At 51.0% G+C, this 16,657-nt stretch overlaps 4 protein-coding genes and 1 non-coding gene across 5 annotated transcripts; 3 read left to right on the forward strand and 2 right to left on the reverse strand.

Moving 5' to 3' along the window:
* Positions 1 to 249: 249 nt before the first annotated feature.
* On the forward strand, positions 250 to 1,755 carry BDP81DRAFT_21893 (uncharacterized protein). Its single transcript, XM_060582766.1, has 2 exons — positions 250 to 407; positions 466 to 1,755. Exons 1-2 carry the CDS (start codon positions 358 to 360, stop codon positions 1,712 to 1,714), a joined length of 1,299 nt encoding a protein of 432 aa, XP_060452521.1. The 5' UTR covers positions 250 to 357; the 3' UTR covers positions 1,715 to 1,755.
* A 5,877-nt stretch (positions 1,756 to 7,632) lies between these two features.
* On the reverse strand, positions 7,633 to 8,841 carry BDP81DRAFT_21940 (uncharacterized protein). The gene is made up of 2 exons (XM_060582774.1): positions 8,465 to 8,841; positions 7,633 to 8,383 (listed from the first exon to the last, which is right to left on the reverse strand). Exons 1-2 carry the CDS (start codon positions 8,732 to 8,734, stop codon positions 7,901 to 7,903), a joined length of 753 nt encoding a protein of 250 aa, XP_060452522.1. The 5' UTR covers positions 8,735 to 8,841; the 3' UTR covers positions 7,633 to 7,900.
* Positions 8,842 to 11,442: 2,601 nt separating this feature from the next.
* Positions 11,443 to 13,302, forward strand: BDP81DRAFT_414913 (F-box domain-containing protein). The gene has a single exon (XM_060589402.1). It carries the CDS (start codon positions 11,508 to 11,510, stop codon positions 12,954 to 12,956), a length of 1,449 nt encoding a protein of 482 aa, XP_060452523.1. The 5' UTR covers positions 11,443 to 11,507; the 3' UTR covers positions 12,957 to 13,302.
* Positions 13,303 to 13,751: 449 nt separating this feature from the next.
* Positions 13,752 to 14,642, forward strand: BDP81DRAFT_414915 (uncharacterized protein). The gene is made up of 2 exons (XM_060589403.1): positions 13,752 to 13,902; positions 13,963 to 14,642. The coding sequence occupies exon 2, from the start codon at positions 13,993 to 13,995 to the stop codon at positions 14,176 to 14,178; it is 186 nt and encodes a 61-aa protein (XP_060452524.1). The 5' UTR covers positions 13,752 to 13,902; positions 13,963 to 13,992; the 3' UTR covers positions 14,179 to 14,642.
* A 46-nt stretch (positions 14,643 to 14,688) lies between these two features.
* On the reverse strand, positions 14,689 to 14,771 carry BDP81DRAFT_t13. The gene has a single exon. It is a non-coding gene; the product is annotated as a tRNA-Gln (tRNA).
* Positions 14,772 to 16,657: the final 1,886 nt, after the last annotated feature.

A 16,657-nucleotide genomic window follows, 5' to 3' on the forward strand; every position in this document is an offset into this window, starting at 1 on the left:
CACGAACATTACATGTGTTCCAAGTCATTAGTCTCAACTCCAGGATTCTCGAAACCGAATGCACCAATGAGAGCAGCTATGGGGCAATTAGTACAGTGACGACGACGATTATAAATCGCAAGTTTCTTAGCGTGAAGCTTGATTGGCTCGTTCGGCTTTTGTTTGAATCCTCCACGGGTTACTAGGCATGCACCTATCGCAAAACAAAGGGATCTTCCGGGCTTCTAGCTACATCATCATGTCCATTGAAGCAAACTAAAGCTGGGTTCATTGCACCAACATCGGCGTATTTCTATGCCTTGACACTGCCAAGCTTGATGAGAGAGCCCGACGTTTATCACCCGATATCACCTTGCTATGACACGAAAAGGTTCCAAGAAGACTAAGACCGGGTGTCTGACTTGCAAGTACGCAGAAACCGGGATACCTCCGCAGAGACGCCTGTAATTGTACTGACTTGCTAAGGATTCGCAAAATCAAATGTGACGAAAGTAAGCCTGTTTGTCGACGTTGCAATGACACCGGCCGCAAATGCGATGGTTACTTGGCTCAGGTGTCACTCGAACTGAAAGTTCATTCATCCTTACGTCGTCATGGTACAGACTCTGCAAGTGAGCGAAGATCACTGCAATACTTCTATGAATACGCTGCGCCTCGTCTCTCTGGTCTTAGGAAGCCTATGTTCTGGACGTACTTCGTCATGCAGCTCAGCCAATCCGAGCCGGTAGTGAGATATTCTTTGCTGGCAATCAGTCATCTTTACGAAGCTCGCGAGATCCGAGATGCCCCGACCACCAAACATTTGCTTGCGTTGCGATATTATAATGCAGCAATCAAAAGTGTGAAGACTGTTCAGGACCATCCATTAGTCCTAGTTACATGCATCCTCTTTACATGCATCGAGCTGCTGCAGTCAAATAACGAAACTGCGATTCAGCATTGCAGGCACGGAAATGAAATCTTGGAGACTTACGGCAGCGGCAAGCCTTGGATACAAGAGCATCTCGTACCTGTCTTTCGGCGGTTGAGTGTTCTTCCCCTACTCCTTGGAAGGCCGCCTCCAGACTCGGCCCTTGCGCTTTTGCCAAGAATTGTGGTACCGACGAAATTCGATAACGTGGAGGATGCACACTTGATGATTGATGAAATTTACAGACGGCTGATGCTTTCGCAGCACTGGAAGCGGAAAGGGGCTCACTTCGATGTGGTGAAAGAACGAGATTGCGTCGGTTCATTGTTGCGCCAGTGCAGAGAGCTGATGGACGATCTTGATATTGATTCAACATCGCAGGCCGGCTGTGCTAGCATAGGCCCGCAAGCACTAATGCGGATGCGCTTCCAGGCATGCCATGTTTGCTTCAACATGCTATTCCCAGAAGACCGGCATGACAACGATGAAATGGACATCGCCAGCTTCCGCGAGATGATTTCACTGGCTTCTGACTTCAGCAAATTACGGACGATACGAGTCCCACGATTTGTTTTCGAACTCGCATTTTCCCCTGTACTATTTTTCATAGTCACAGAGTGCAAGTGCTTGGAAGTCAGACTTGCAGCTCTGCATCTGATAAGAATACTGGGGGCCGAAAGAGAAAGCTTGTTCGAGAGTCATAACTTATACACTCTAGGTCGACAACGAATTGAGATGGAACACGGGGTTGTTTTGGATGACTTTGATTGTCCCCAGGATTTCATCTTGAGTTTGGATGTGTAGCTTCGAGCCGGCAAGTAGTAACACGTCCCAGTTGCAATTCATGAAATACATTGATGCCGACGGGTTGGATCGACGAAACGTCTACACTTTCCCTCTGCAGCTTGAGTCTTTTCCAGTGGCACCAGCCTTGATACAGAGTTCCCTCATCCCGCAATTGCTCTGCCCAATTGTCGTGATGGCTTCAACCATCTGTGGCCTCACTACCCAATCATCGCTCGTGGAACAAGGATCATCCGGAATGTCCTCTCTGGCCCGAATGGCCCAGGCACAGAGGACCTGACACTTCACAATGTTGGATTCATTGAGAACTTCCATGTGAACGTCGTGTCAGAAGCCCTTCTTCGGAAGACGAGGATCTGGTACTCCGGTTTTGACTGTACTCTTCGCTTTGGAGATGAGGCCAAGAACGTCGTGGTCAAGCAGCTCGAGAGGAAGGTTAACTTAGTCTTCCTCGAATACAAGCCCTATTCGTCCTACTACGTACCAAGAAGTCACTATTCGCTCATCAATGTGATCCATGACCGTACCCAACATACATCTCGCTCCTCATACCAAATGAGAGGCGACCGTACGGACTCAGCCTGGCTCTGGCACCTACGATCTGGTCATCTCGCGCCCGAAGCACTCGAGAAGCTCGTGCTGGCCGCTCGGGGGGTGAGGATCAAGGGTCCCAGTCGCTTAGAGTGTCAATTCTGTGCGACAACGCACGCCAAGCAGGTCATTTCTAGACGAACCTCGGAGCGAAGAGCAAACCGACCTTATTATAGGATCTCGTGGGATCTCTTTGATTACCCTGTGGCGTACGACAGAAGCAAGTGGTTGATGCTGATCAAGGATGAGTACTCGGGCAGGATCTTCGTCTTCCCACGGGTCACGAAGACCCATGATATGGTATTCAAGGTACTCTACCTATTCGAGCGCTGGGTACGAACTCAGAAAGGCCTGGCCATCTGCAAGATTCGTCAAGACGTAGAACGCGCAGTAATCGCCATACAAGGCGAGACTCGCTACCAGACCAGCTAGTCGTAGGGGTAGTTTGCAGAAGTTGAGGCTGCGGAACTGGTAACAGTAATCGTAGTCGTGGAATAGTTTCAAGGAAACTATGTCTGTCAATCGTAAGGGTAGGTAAGGCTTCGGTGATCAATCGTAGTCTTGTCAAGGTAGTAGCTGAAAGCGGATGTTAATCCTGATACGAAGTTAATTGCTGAAGAAGCTATGGAAAGTCTGTCCTAGAGCCCAGCTCGAGTCCATCCTTATATACAAGTCCGATCCTAACTGAGCAGTGCTGAACAGTCCACTTTGTCTGGATATGTTGGATATGCCGAATATCCAACATATCCTTGACTCGGTTGGATATGTCGCATATCCAACATATCCCTATCCCTTATCATATCTCTTATCATCACGTGACTTGTACCATAGTTCTTCCGTTCCTGGGGTTTCCCCAATGTTCCGTCCCGTCCTGCATATATAATGCGCCGTAGCCGCTAGGCGTCAGCGGGGCACGCCCTGGTCTTCATGTTGGGTCGTAACAAGAGGTTAGTTATAGAAAGTTTATCCTAGAGCCCGGCTTGAATTTATCTTATATATAACTAAGTCCTAATCCTTAATATATTCTTTATCTTCTAGGTCGCCCTAGATTATTCTAATCCGGAATAATTACTTAGCCCCTAGATCGTATTAAATTATGTTAATCGTAAATATGTTATCGAGCAGGACAAGGCAACCAACTGTGGCATGAAGCAAAAGCTTCGATAATGATGACTCCGCATCATTTTCCCTTGTTCTGCATTATATAGCTACGCGCCCACAGTGACAAGTTGCGGCGGGCGTAACAAAATAATCCTTATGTCAGGCCCATCCCAGTACACTCGTTACAACGATTGTCACACTATGCCTATGAAACAATATGGTCTTACACAAGCATGATTAAGTTTGCCAAGGATATGCCAGCATAAAGGGTCTTCCACTCACTATATAGATAGTCGGGATATTCCCATAGCCACTCGTTCTTCATACTCATCAATACATCCCATTGACCCCCTACCTGATAATCGCTGCCCAACAACTATGTATGTTGGGTCGTAATATATAGGTCCACTTAAAACGGGGTGGCTAAAAGATGGGGGTGGCCAAAAAAGGGGTAGTCTGACTTATAATAGTTAACACTGATGCTCGGCAATAAAGCACTGCTACTTGACTTTGGGCCTGCTCTTATACTATCTATATGTATGTATCTATCTGAAAGTTCAGGTTGTTCAAGTTTTGTGTTGTAGCTGACCATGCTGACTTTAACTGAATTGAGTCGAAACGCAGGTATGCATTCAATCTTAGACGAGAGCTTTTTATGATTTGTCGTGGACTTGGCCATATCGTGAGTAAGCCTCAAAAGTCTCATTGCACGCAAGTAGTAACTCATGACAGCTTCTCAATTTCTATTGACTGTTTCTCTTTGTGATAAGTTTTAAATGGTAATGTTATGAGGTGTCCCTTTCGGATAGGCAAAGAATAAACAATTCGTCAATGAATTAGAAAAGGTTTGTGAGACAACACAATAGACTGATTGAGCTGACTACTAATATCACATTCACAAGTTAATTGGGCGGCAAAGACAGCCAGGCGAGAGCTTACAGTCTGAAGGGGTAGAATAGATTCAAAGCTGCTGATTTCTTCCCGGTGACGGCTCTTCAATCACCTATTATGCAACTAGCAGGGTAGAGCCAACGACTTCTTTGCAATCCATCGTGGTTCATGATTACTCCATGCTTGAATATTATCGAGTCAGGCCACATCGCGTGCAATCAATGCTGCCATTTGCAATACGAGTGTGTAAAGTTTTAAAGATCCAATTAATTCAATCAAACCTTCGTTATTGTTGTTGTTGTTGTTCTATTTAACGCCATGGCGGCAAGGGCGCAGCCGCCCTTGCGGCAGACCTCCCGGAGGGTATGTGGCGTGAAGGGTCGCAGGCTCTAGCTATATACTATATAGTACACGCCGTATCCTGACGTCCTCCAAATCTTGCTCGTGAGCTACTATGTGTTCTATCCATCCCTAGTTCCCACTGGTGCCCTAGTTCCGTTATAACCCTCTGGTTTCTTAATAGAGGTAGTTTGTCGTTTGGAGGATAGGTTATGACCTATCTCCTAGTACCGCGGGCAGATCTTCTGGAAGAAGTCTGTCACGCAGAGGAAGGCCTGGAAGCCTTCAGAGTCAGTGATTAGCCCCTTGAAGTAGCGATCGAGGGACCCTATAGGTCCTACGGGCTCCTGGCGGCTGTAGGGGTAGAGGGTGGGCCACTGTTGCCTCCTCAGTAGGGTCTTTCGGCAGTAGACTAGATGGTCTGCCTCCTTAACCCACCCACAGGAGCAGGTGAGTAGTGCTTCTGTGTGGTTAAAGCGTTGGTGATATTGTTTAAAGTCCCCGTGGCCTGACCGTGCCGCGAGGAGGTGATGAAGGGCAGCCCTAGGGAGGCCAAGTTCAGGAGGGCAAGCAAGGGTAGCCTTGAGCCCTAGTTGGGTATAGCGGGGAGTTGCCTCTTGTTTCCACCATCGTCTATATTGGCGTCTTGGCCGCTCTTTAGCAAGCCACTTGATACCTGATAGAGTAGCTAGTTGGCCCCTAAGGACTGGTAGAGTTGTTCCCTCCTTAGCTAGGCTGTCTGCTTCTTCGTTTCCTTTAATACCTTGGTGCCCAGGAGACCAATGGGTTTGTATATCGTGTATCCTAGCTACCTCCTGGATCTCAAGGAAGGCCGCTTGTGAGGAGTCTGGGACCTTACCGCGAATCCCCTGAATAACGCTGGTATTGTCGATGCAGATGTGTATAGGCTGGCCTTGGGAGGTCTGAAGGGCCCGTCGGAGCCCAGCCCTCGCCCCCTCCGCCTCACCATCAAACACTTCTGCTAAGCCGAGACGGCCGCAGCCCTGGGCTATACGTTTATTGTTGCGGTAGATAACAAAGCCGTACCCTGTAGCTCCGTCAGGAGCTTTGGAGCCGTCTGAGTATACGACTGTATGCTGACCTGGCACAGTCTTGAGCCAGGCCTGGAAGATCCTAGCTGCTACTTCCTTCGTCTGTGTAACTATAGGGTCATAGGACCCTGGGAGGTATTGCGGCTGTAGGAGCGCTGGCCTTGGACACTTAGGTAAAAGGCCAGCTGTTCTTTGAAGCCTGGTCTGTTGCCGCCCTGACTGCAGCAGCCTTGGGACCAAGGGATGCTGTTGGTCAACCTTCTGCAGGCGTATAGCGAAGCGTAGTCGCGCTGCTTCGAGGGCTACCTCTGCTGTGGGAAGGCCAGCGTCTCGGATGAGGCTACTGGTCGGTGTGGTTCTCCAGACAGGCCAAGACTTCGTTATGATGCACATTGATATCCACTCAAATCTAACTCTGATAGTTATGCCTCTGCGGTAATCGTCTTCCTATTCTATAGCCTAGAGCATGTAAGTTCAACATGACCACTTTAGCGTTTCTTCACACGAAATTAAACACCGACGGACTTTTCATGAGCAATAATTACAACTGCGTGAACCCGAGAGCGACACGGCTACCCAAGATTGTGTCAAGCCACGTTGCGCCGTGTGGTAAGTATTTCCCATACATATATTGAACGTTGTCAACAGAAAGAAGCCGTATCGGCAGTCCCTCTTGCTTTGCACTCGCGATCTTAGTCTTTCCCAAACTGCCCGCCAGATATCACCTCTGCCATCAGTGAGTAACCACTTACACAGTCAATTAAACCTCCAAATCCATATAAACCTCATCTAACCCACTTAGTGCATCTAGCAGCCGTAACCACCCTTTTTATGCTCGCCAGTCTGGTGATGGCTGGCAACCCTCGGTACAAAGTCAGTTGCGACCCAGCCGTTCCAGCTGCCTACCAGGCAGGCTAGCATGAAGGCATTTGAGAAGAAAAACTGTGGGCAGTCCGAGTATTTCGGGCGCCCGGGCACTTGGCATGAAGACACGCAGTCTTGCGAAGCCCCCGGTCCGGAGGGCACCAACACCGAGAGATACTACCATCCACTCTTTGCTGGCTCATCAGGTGGTCCCAACATCACCTCGTGTTGCTACTGGGTTCCAGCATTGGTCTCTTGCGGAAAACCTACATACCGTACGTCTGGTTTTCGGCCTCACTCGTTCCTAGCATGGTCGGTGACTGGTATTAGTTACAGGCCCAGTCCCAGTCGGTCAAACCCCAATTAAACATAGGACACTGGAAAGACGCAACTGGAGAATACTAGGGTTGCGATGGCATCAGATCTGTTATTGGTTGAAGTTGCGTCGTTGTGAAATCCTGGAGTTTTGAGATAGAACAGAGAGTAGAAACGAATTCAAACAGCATGAGGCTTTTCTATTTGCACTCTCCAGATCAAATGTCTTGGTCGCCTCTCAAATAGGTCGATGATTCTCTCACAAACAAAAGTTGACGTGGCGGGTTTGGAAAGAGATCGAATTCGCCTAATAGCAGCAAGATGCCATAATCTTTAATGATATCTTTGATGCTAGTAGTCTCACATGTATAGCTGGTCGTGCGCGCTATTGAGCCTTGCCTATTCCCCCCAATCGCCGCCGAATGAAGTGGGCCAGATCGACGGCGGGCCTCGGACCCGGTCCGGGAGGATGAACCCGGTAGAAAAGCCCGGCTCATTGTTTGCTTGTCTGGGTTGATTTGTGCCGGCTCTCAATCTGTGCGCTTAGCTCCGAAACATTCATCTCTGAGACGAAGCCTGCCCAAATGAAGGAAGGGTTGATGCCGTTTTGCCCTTGGTAAAGAAAGGAACAGGCTACCATACTCGTTACCGCTGAGGCTCTTGCCTTAATTCTTTAGTCGGTATCTCACAAAATTTGCTAAACCCTCACCCTCCTATACCCGACTCAGTTCAGAGAGGGGTGGTTTAACATCCTCCTTCCCCCGCTCTCATCCCCGTGCAGCAAATTGACAGCAGTCTTCAGAACCCATTTCACGCCACCCGAGCATTTCGAAGAAATGGCTACCCACTTGTCTCGTCTGCCGTAGCAGCCCGGCGCTCCACCTCCCTCATGAACTTCCTCACCTCGGGGTCCAGCGGCAGCGTACTCCTCATCTTGGTCTTGTTCCCGACGACCTTGAGACCGCCGAGCGATCGCGCGCGGCTCAGGGCCACATACGTCTGCCTGCCGTCCCAGACATTCTGCAAATTGACGCTAACGCGATCGAGCGACAGGCTTTGGCTCTTGTGGATGGTCATGGCCCAGCCCGGGACGAGGGGGATCTGCGTGCGCGCCGAGTACGCCACCAGGGTCTTCTTGTACCCGTTGGCGGTCTGCTGAATCGATGTTTCGATGTCGTGCATGTTGCAGTGGGGCATTATGACGCGTTGCTCGCCGTTTGCGAATCTGACTTCGGGGACTGTGGGGCGGAGGAAGGAGGACGAAGGTCAGCGGTTCGTGGCTACAGCTTTCTGGATGACCCGGGACACGGGAGAACTCACAACACTCCACGCCCGACGTACCCGCGACGTAGTCGCTGATCTGGCGGTATCTCGCCCATGCGACCTCGTAGCCATAGCTGTCTCCCTTGTAATTTCTCTCTTCGGGCTCCTTAGGCTGGTCGCGGAGGTCCAGCTTCCGTATGAAGCGGACGAGCTTGCCCTGGCTGCCGTTACAGAGACCATTCTCGACGTCGAGCTGCGAGCTATTCATTAGTGCCTCATTCCAGCTTACCTTGGAACGGGTGGCACGATGGCGCGGCGAGAGGGGAGAACTTACGTTAGCCAGCAACACAACCGGCATGCCGGCCTTGAGGGTCAGATGTTTATCAAACCGGTGCTTGTCGTTGTTGTCGCCATGGTCTTTTGGGTAGTCCAGGGCAAGAAAGGGTTCTGGCCGGCTGCGAAGCTTGTCGAGCTCCTGGTCGTTGTAGTCCTTGGCTTTATGCTTGTGACTGAACAGGGCTATGCCATCCCTGACTTCGCGATGTTGCAGCAGGACGTTGAGATCGGCGTCGGTTGTGTGGCCCAGGCGGATATTCTGGAGCATAGTGATGAATTGCCCATCGGTTTGCCGATGGATCTTGGTTAGATGGATGTAGCTACTCGCCGATATTGTCAGGTCTGCGTCCTCGGCTGTACCGTCAAACGGATCATGATACTCACTGGAAGTTGCACTGTTCCCAGGTCCATGAGTTGAAAGCCCATTTTTCGGCATCCCGAAACTTAGGGTGCTCCTCGTCGCGAGGACAGAAGTGCAGGTTATCTGCCTTGTCAAAGTCCATCTTCCCACACGGCGTCGAAGTACGGCTAGCCTCGTCAAACGCCACCTCCACAGTGCAGTGCCCAAACGGTTTCACGGGGGGCAGCTGGCAGAAGTCGCCGACGGCGATAACCTGGATACCGCCGAACGGTCGCTCCACCGAATCTTCGGTCTGGGTTCTGATCAGATGGTTGTAGTGGTGGGCGAACGCGTCCCGTCGGAGCTGGCCGATGACGTCGGAGAGCCGATTGAAGAACTCGCTGTCAACCATGCTGATCTCGTCGATAATGAGGACGTCGGTGCTCCTGATGCGGTCCCACACGGTCTTGCGATGCGCGTCTTCGATGAGAGTCCGGACTGTTTCCTTCGGAGCATCGGGGCCCCATCCGGCGTAGGAATATGTTGTCCTGCCGTTGATGTTGGTGGCGGCCTGACCCGTGGGCGCGACGAGGTAGACGGTCTTCTGCTGCGCGTCGAAGGCCTTGTTGAGGGCCTTCACCAGGACCGATTTGCCGCAGCCGCCGGATCTGAGAGGGTCAGTCATGGCCTGGTTTTCCTTCTCTTTAGTGATGAACCTACCCAGTGATGAAGAGATTGTGGCCCTGCATGGCCAGATCCAAGGCGTGCTGCTGTTCAGGACAGAGGGGAGGCTCTGGGGCCGCCTCTGGCGGTTCTTCCTCGCCCGTCTGGCGATCATTTTCGCGTTTGATGTACTCATTCGTTTGATCGGAGTAGCCCCCGAGAGGTATAAACCCCTGGGCTTCCCTCATTGCTTCTTCCTCGTCATCAAACCCATCCTCCTCTTTGATTGCCTCCTGATCGGAGTCATCCTCCACCTTGATCGGTGACTCAGAAGCACCACAATGGTGATTTTCCTCATGTTTGACGGTTTTAGATGGACGAACGTCAAAATAAAAGCCAACTGAAGTCTCCGGGTCAGGTTCGTCCTCCTCTCGGGGCCGCTTGACCGGGGCAGGCGCCGACGGGGCTTCAGGGGCGGATACGGTAGACCGACTTGGATGTGCCGGGCGATAATTCATCAAGGAGCCATTATCGATCTCAAGAGCCAGGCCATCTATGAGAAGATTCACCTGATATGGGTAAGTCTCCTGGGTCACGAAAATGGAAGCCTTTACTCACAGCCTGGTTAAAAGTCGAACCAGTAGTGTCTGGGTTGATAAATGGGTATTAGCATGGTGATGCAGACGGACTTCATAACCAGTGTCTGCACAAACTCTTGTTCTTGCAGCCGTCGGTCTGGTCCTTGGCATCGTCCCAATTTATGAAGATGCCGTACTTCCTGCCGCGCGCCTGGGGTCCTCGCAGGCTGTAGACCACGTAGTATTTGGGGGCATGCCCATTTTTAAGCACGACCGGATTGCGCGCATCTTTGATGTAGTCCGCTGCGGCCTGCCTCGCCTGCTTTGATGCAGGGCGGGGGTTTCCGACCAGCGCATCCAGGGCCGGCCTGAGCTTGGCCATGGTTGTAAATGTAGGCGGTGCAATGGTCGTCCTCGAAACTGATCACGAGATCGCGATAAGGGGTCGCGCCAGAAGGTTTCACGGACTCCACATCACGTATTATGTAAGCAAACCCTGGTCGCGCATTGGTCACTGAGCTTTGCTTTTCTAGGCTGCCCACCGTGCCACCTTGGATGCATTTTTCGTTCCTCGACGACTCATCGACAATGGCTAGGCTGGGTCTCTGGGGATTTCTCGAGCCCAATTTGCAGCATCGATGCTCGAATTCACTCCATGCTTTGTTTTGAATGTAGTACAGCCAACCCAAAGCAGATGTGGCAGTTCTTCGAAAAGCTTGGCATAAGGTGGCCATAATTCGAGTAACCTCAAACAAATTAACAGATGCACGACGACTCTAACGCTAGCCAATCTCATTTTTTTACCGCTACCAATGGCAATCGCGCTTCAATATCTTGATGGATTTAATTGTACATGGACTTCAGTCAGGAAGACTCACACATGGTTCTTTTGGTCACTCAGAGCAGCTCTTGCAGAGCTTTAAGCCTCTCATTCACCATATCTGAGTCTTGGTTCTACTTGCTTTGCCTTTGCAATGCCAATACCGAGCATTCCTCTGGAGATCGTTTGTCATCGAGCAGGCTTACTAAGAGCATAGATAGTTTCACTTAACTGCTAGTGTTTTCAACTCGTCCAGATTCGAGTCTACTTACAAGCAACGTGAGTGCCCATAAAACAGTCCTGACTCTCAAGAGAGTGCCGTTAGAACATCTTATCTCTTCAGCTGAAACGCTGCCCAATTGGATAAGAGCGCCAATCTAATGAAGATCTGGAGGAGCGGCTAGTTGTCGTCGGAAACAGCATGTAGAAATCATGCAGAGTGAGAGGTTGATCGCAAGAGCCAATGACAATTGAGCGCCAAATCTACCAACATGAACCGAGCGGGAACGTCTATTCTGGTTGGTGCCTGCCACAGTAGCTCCTCCAGCCACATCTCAGTCAAACAACATCATCAGAACAACTACCAACAAACTAAGATCGACTCAATTTATGGTGTCTAGCTACACGTAAAGAGTGCATCATGCAGGGCGCAAACTTATCATCACGATCGCAAGGGTTCGTCGATCTGCCGGTGGAAATCCAAACTCACGTCCTCGAGGCCCTTGCCTCATCACACCCCGCATCGATCTGTGCCGTCCTCTCAACATGCAAACATCTCTACAAAATCGCTCTGCATTTCTCAGTCCGAACGTACGAGAGCGCCGCCGGTCCAAAGAACACAAGCGAGTACGCACAGAAACGCAGCCGCAACCTTGCCTTCCTCCGTTACATCGTCATCACCAAGCCCGAGCTCGCACAACATGTGCGCCGCATCACAATCAAACACGTCTCCACCAGCCTCATCTACCGCACCGCCCCATCAAGCAAGAAACCCTTGGGTCCTGAAAGTGATGAGATTGGCGTGTACACGAACATGATTGATGCCTCGGGCCTCTCCGACCACGTCGAGGATTGGGAAGCTGTGCGACACGAATGGCTTCGAGGCCTTGCCGACGGTTTAGTCGAGCAGCAGATTGGGCTCATGTTTCTCGCATGCCCGAAGATCCAGGCTCTCGAACTAGGAACCCCTCTCGCGCCTAGACTCCTGCCTCGCCTGATCAAAGCTGCAGCGTTACACGGGAGGAGCATGAAGACCCCGTTACTCCATCACTTACGAGAGTACTGCGGCGAGCCAGAGATGCCCAAGAGTCTTTTCCACTTCTTCAACATTGGAAAGGAATTCCTGCAGCTGCCTCAGTTACGGACGTTCACATGCGCCAGCTTATCGAGCAGTGGCCCGAACGGGCATCTCTTCGACGAGAACGCCAACCCGCCCGGGTCTTCAAACGTTCAAAATCTTACTCTGCTGGATGCCAATATCACACAAGAGGGCCTCAGCACAGTCATCCGTGCTTGCAAAGAGCTCAAGTCGTTTCACTGGACCCCAGGCGACAGCAGTTTCCTAGACATGCAGATCAAGCTGCAGGATCTAGCCCAAGCCCTGTCGTCGCACCGAGAGACTATCGAGTGTTTACACATCAACTACCAAGGTCAGTGGCGCAATCAAGAATGGTATGTCGAACAAGAGGGCTTCTTTATCGGAACCTTCCTGCGGGAAATGATCTCGTTGAAGTCGTTACACATCGGTATGGAAGCTTTTACAGGCTTTACCGATCTCTGGACCGTCCCAAGCCTCTATCGCAATCTTACTCAAGAACAAATGGTAGTGGAATTGGAGAGAGTTCCGCGGCTCGTCGATCACATTTCTCCTAACCTCGAGAGCCTCGAGCTGTATGGGTGCACCATGGAGATATTACCTCATGTTCGGGAACTCGTGGAATTGCACCAGACAGGAGAAAGATTCACGAGCTTGCGGAAGATCCGGCTACGCTTCAATGCAGAATTGGTTGATCCTAGCAAAGTCAGCATGGAACTCGGGGCAAATTCGAGTCGCTTAGACTTGGAGGTCATGTACGACCGAGTGAGTTGAATTGAAGGAGGGTAGGGTGGCTGGAGTGGTGCCCTACCTTACGTAGCCACCAAACTATTGAGTCGAACTTAACGACGGCTGATCCTATCAGACCCAAAGAAGTTTTCAATTTCAAACCACACTGGATGATCGGCAAGCATTTGTCGGTCCGATTGCCGAAGCCCTTGCCGTGTGAAGAGATTGCTCATCGATGCATGTGCCAAACATGCAATCGGCTTGATTTGAGCCTATCTGCAATTATGACGATAAGTGATGTGGTCGTCGCTGAAGAATCCAAAGGACCTTTCTCTTGAGGGCATTCCGAGCCTTGCAGTTTGCCAATATGCAAGGTCTTTTTGTGAACAGGGGTTCAGCCACACCCCTCTTCTTCAACGCTGCATCACATCTGCACGGTGATCACGAGGCACATCCCACCTACGCAATTCGTCAACGGCAGCTTATCTGAGGGTCTCGAAAGGTGGGATCTGATCCCATCCTACTTCCTGATCGATCCATTTCTGATAGTTCCTCGTCTGCAGATCCCCTCTCTTCGCTGCCTTGGAGGGCTACGACGACATGGGTGTAAAGGTTGGTGGACATGGAGAATCAGGCTGTGATATTGGATGGAGTTCCCTGGATGCAGCCATCTTCCGATTATAGCCGGTCATGTGGCAGCCAGATGCTCGTTAACGTTCCGTATCGAGGCATTATTGGCAAATGCGGCTATCACAAAGATGTGAGATGGTAGATATAACACGGTTATGTCCCCTCAGACCTTCGCTTTGCATACTAGTAGGACCAAGAATCTCCTGCGGTCTCATGCCCCCCTGCTTCTGTTGATCAACTATATCATACTTCTCATCTCGCTGTCAACCCCTACCTCTAGTCGCTGCGACTATAAAGCTCTAAATAGTCCATCAGCTTGTTGACAGAAATTCCCACAACTTACAAGTCATCAGCACCAAGGGTTAGTAAGACCTCACCAAGCGCCACCTGTTCTTCATCCTCAAGCTAACACGGCTCATAGATACACGCTGCACACGAGTTCGAGGCTATCATGTCCGCCTGTCTGCGATGCCACATCGCTCCTGCCCTACACGGTCATCGTTTTTGCAGCCCTTGCGGCCAGCAAATACACGCCGGCAGCATTCAGCGTTCGGGACTTTGTATGCGTGGCTGTGGTCGGGCCGCGAAGCAAGGTCACCGGTTCTGTGTCCCTTGCGGTAGATCGTACTACCGTTAGTCTAAATTGAGGGGCTTATGTGTGTTGTTGCTACTATTAAGGCATGAATGAGAGTTGTTATGAGTGTGTTGTAGTTCAAGCATCCATCTTATCATAATTAAAGAGCGCGCATTATTTGTCTGTTTGGAAATCAAGAGCCAACTGGCTTGGAGCTCAAGCTTGCTAAGGTGAAGCCCCATAAGTTCTAGTAAGTAACGCCACCGATGTCTGTAGTCAATGCAATCAACCTGTTTCTAACATGTTCGATCATTTCCATTTCGGTGCTAAGTTTGCGATCTCCCGGTCGACAATGGAATCTGATCGTGGCCCAGGTATGCCAATAAGAGCAACTGGCAAGGCTTGAAGGAGTCCGTCCCTCTTGCTACATCGTCACAAACCACTACCTATTGAGGAGTAGATGGGGGCTTGCAGGACAAGAACGAACGTAGTTATTCCAAGAGCAATGCACCGTCCTTAAAACGAGCCAAAAGAAAACAATTAGTGATTAGAACGCACATTTGGCAAAAGATGAGGTCCATCCAGGATTCGAACCTGGGCCTACGGAAATCCTGACAATCAGAATCCGACGTCCTAACCAACTAGACTAATAGACCGATGATAACCGGCGCTAATCTCTTGCGCTGGTTGAGCGTGCTCTGAGCAGGCTTGAGACTCCTGTGTGACGGCCGTAGTCCTCCAGCGCGGCAACCATTGGGCTGCTGGTCCAAATTTGGCATCGCGAGTTGAGTTTAAGCGGTGCCCTTCTCATTGTGCTTCACTGAATGTGTCCAAAACTTTGAGACTAATGGGAAGAACTGGTGGGGAAAGTGAAGAGAATTTGGAGAGCTGCATGTCGACAGCGCAGGGTAGCGGAGGTGCCCGGAAGACAACGAAACTGTCGTGCGTCAACATCCCCAGCGCTCAGCACAACGACAAGCGGAGGAGCTCTTGGTTGCAACTTGCAGCATCGGCGATATCGAGATCGTTTCGGTCCCGACGTTTTCACAAATTCGAACGCGTCGTCTGAGCTTGCTATGCACAGATGCACACGTTTGTTTGCCAATCCGGAGATGCAGGGTCTGGTGCCAGCCCATGTTCGTCACTCACTAACCCCGAGGGTTTGGAAATGAGTGTACGCTCAGACGAACCATGTGCTCCGTTTCAAAACGCAGCCGATAGATGAACGGCCTTTGTTTCATCGGATGTCAACATCGGACACCGCCAGGGAGCCAGCAGCGATGGAGACACATTGACTTTTGGACATCTGTGATCCAACTGCTTGCTTGCCAATACGGATACCTTTTCAGCTTTCTTCTCAAGGCTGTCGATGTTTCTCAACTCAGTGGCTCGCTCGGATGAAATTCTAGAGACAGCTGCGTGAACACTGCCTTTGCCAACCGAATCCCACTTGGGGGCCATCCTCGCGGCACGGTCCATAGGTTGTCTAGTGACTCTAGTCGCTGTAATCAGTCTGACAGTCATGCCGACGATGGTTGATGACGACGCTGACGAGGAAATCTGCCGCTGGTAGCTGGGTAATCGGCCCAAGGATCGGGAGACGGGGGCGGGGCTCCGGACATCGCTTCGCATCGAGTTAATGGGAGGAGGAATCTTCGTCCAGATCCTTCAGGAGAAGGTCCCCTAATTCGTACCCATGGAATCCATGGATTTGTCGTCTTTTGACCGTAGCCCACATGGCTGTGTTCCCACTCGAATAGCAACGTCATGTTGTGCCGGTGTGGAGAGCCACGAGTCGAGGTTGCCCTTGAGGCACAGGGAGTCTGAGGGAGAGCAATCTCTTGTGAATCGACCAGTGTTGGAGGATGCTCTCACGGCTCCAGGACGATTGCAACCTGGCTCAAGGTAGTTTTGCTGTGCTGCAGGTCATTGTGCGTGCAGTGCGATTGGGATTCAAATGCCGAGGAGGCAGCGGCAACGTACGTTGCGCATAGCCATACGGGCTGCAGGCCGCTGCATGTGGCCGTTAGGACGAACGGTCCGAGACATGTTACGAGGTGCAGACTGCTTGATATTTCAAGTTCGCGTACCACAGCTGACGCTGCAACTAGCGAGCGTGCAGCTTAGAAGACGGGTCCTCGTGTAGAGATGAGCTGAGAACAATAGGCCAGAGAGAGACTGAAGGCCAGGCCCAAGACCAACAAAGGTCACATCAGCGAAAACGTTAGGTGTCCGCAAAGCGCCGGCGCTGCGACGCACCGTTGATCCTGGACCCACCGAAAAAAAAAAAGCGTTGGAAGCTGTCTAAGTCTATCGTAACGTCTCATTCTTGTGCTCGGTAGCGTGCAACAACTCTGAATTTTCTTCTTTTGCCCCCTTTTCGGTCCGTTAAAGGGCCAGAGCGACCGGCAAAATGTCTTGCCAAGAGACGTTTCCTAGGTCGTAGAGGTTGAGATCAGGCCCGGAACAAGGCGGAATGAATGGACAGCATTTTGGACGTTGGGAGAAGAAACCAACCCCTAGTGGGCTTGAGTGTCCCCTA

This window comes from Colletotrichum phormii (assembly GCF_030913505.1).
Source record: "Colletotrichum phormii strain CBS 102054 chromosome Unknown BDP81scaffold_1, whole genome shotgun sequence".
Lineage (NCBI taxonomy): Eukaryota > Fungi > Ascomycota > Sordariomycetes > Glomerellales > Glomerellaceae > Colletotrichum > Colletotrichum phormii.

Coding starts and splice junctions, on each gene's coding strand:
- BDP81DRAFT_21940 (XM_060582774.1), bottom strand. CDS start 8,734: ATGCTCCAGAATATCCGCCTGGGCCACACAACCGACGCCGATCTCAAC. Junction 8,384..8,464: donor CGGTTGTGTTGCTGGCTAAC/GTAAGTTCTCCC, acceptor AATAGCTCGCAG/CTCGACGTCGAGAATGGTCT.
- BDP81DRAFT_414915 (XM_060589403.1), top strand. CDS start 13,993: ATGTCCGCCTGTCTGCGATGCCACATCGCTCCTGCCCTACACGGTCAT.
- BDP81DRAFT_21893 (XM_060582766.1), top strand. CDS start 358: ATGACACGAAAAGGTTCCAAGAAGACTAAGACCGGGTGTCTGACTTGC. Junction 408..465: donor ACCGGGTGTCTGACTTGCAA/GTACGCAGAAAC, acceptor TGACTTGCTAAG/GATTCGCAAAATCAAATGTG.
- BDP81DRAFT_414913 (XM_060589402.1), top strand. CDS start 11,508: ATGCAGGGCGCAAACTTATCATCACGATCGCAAGGGTTCGTCGATCTG.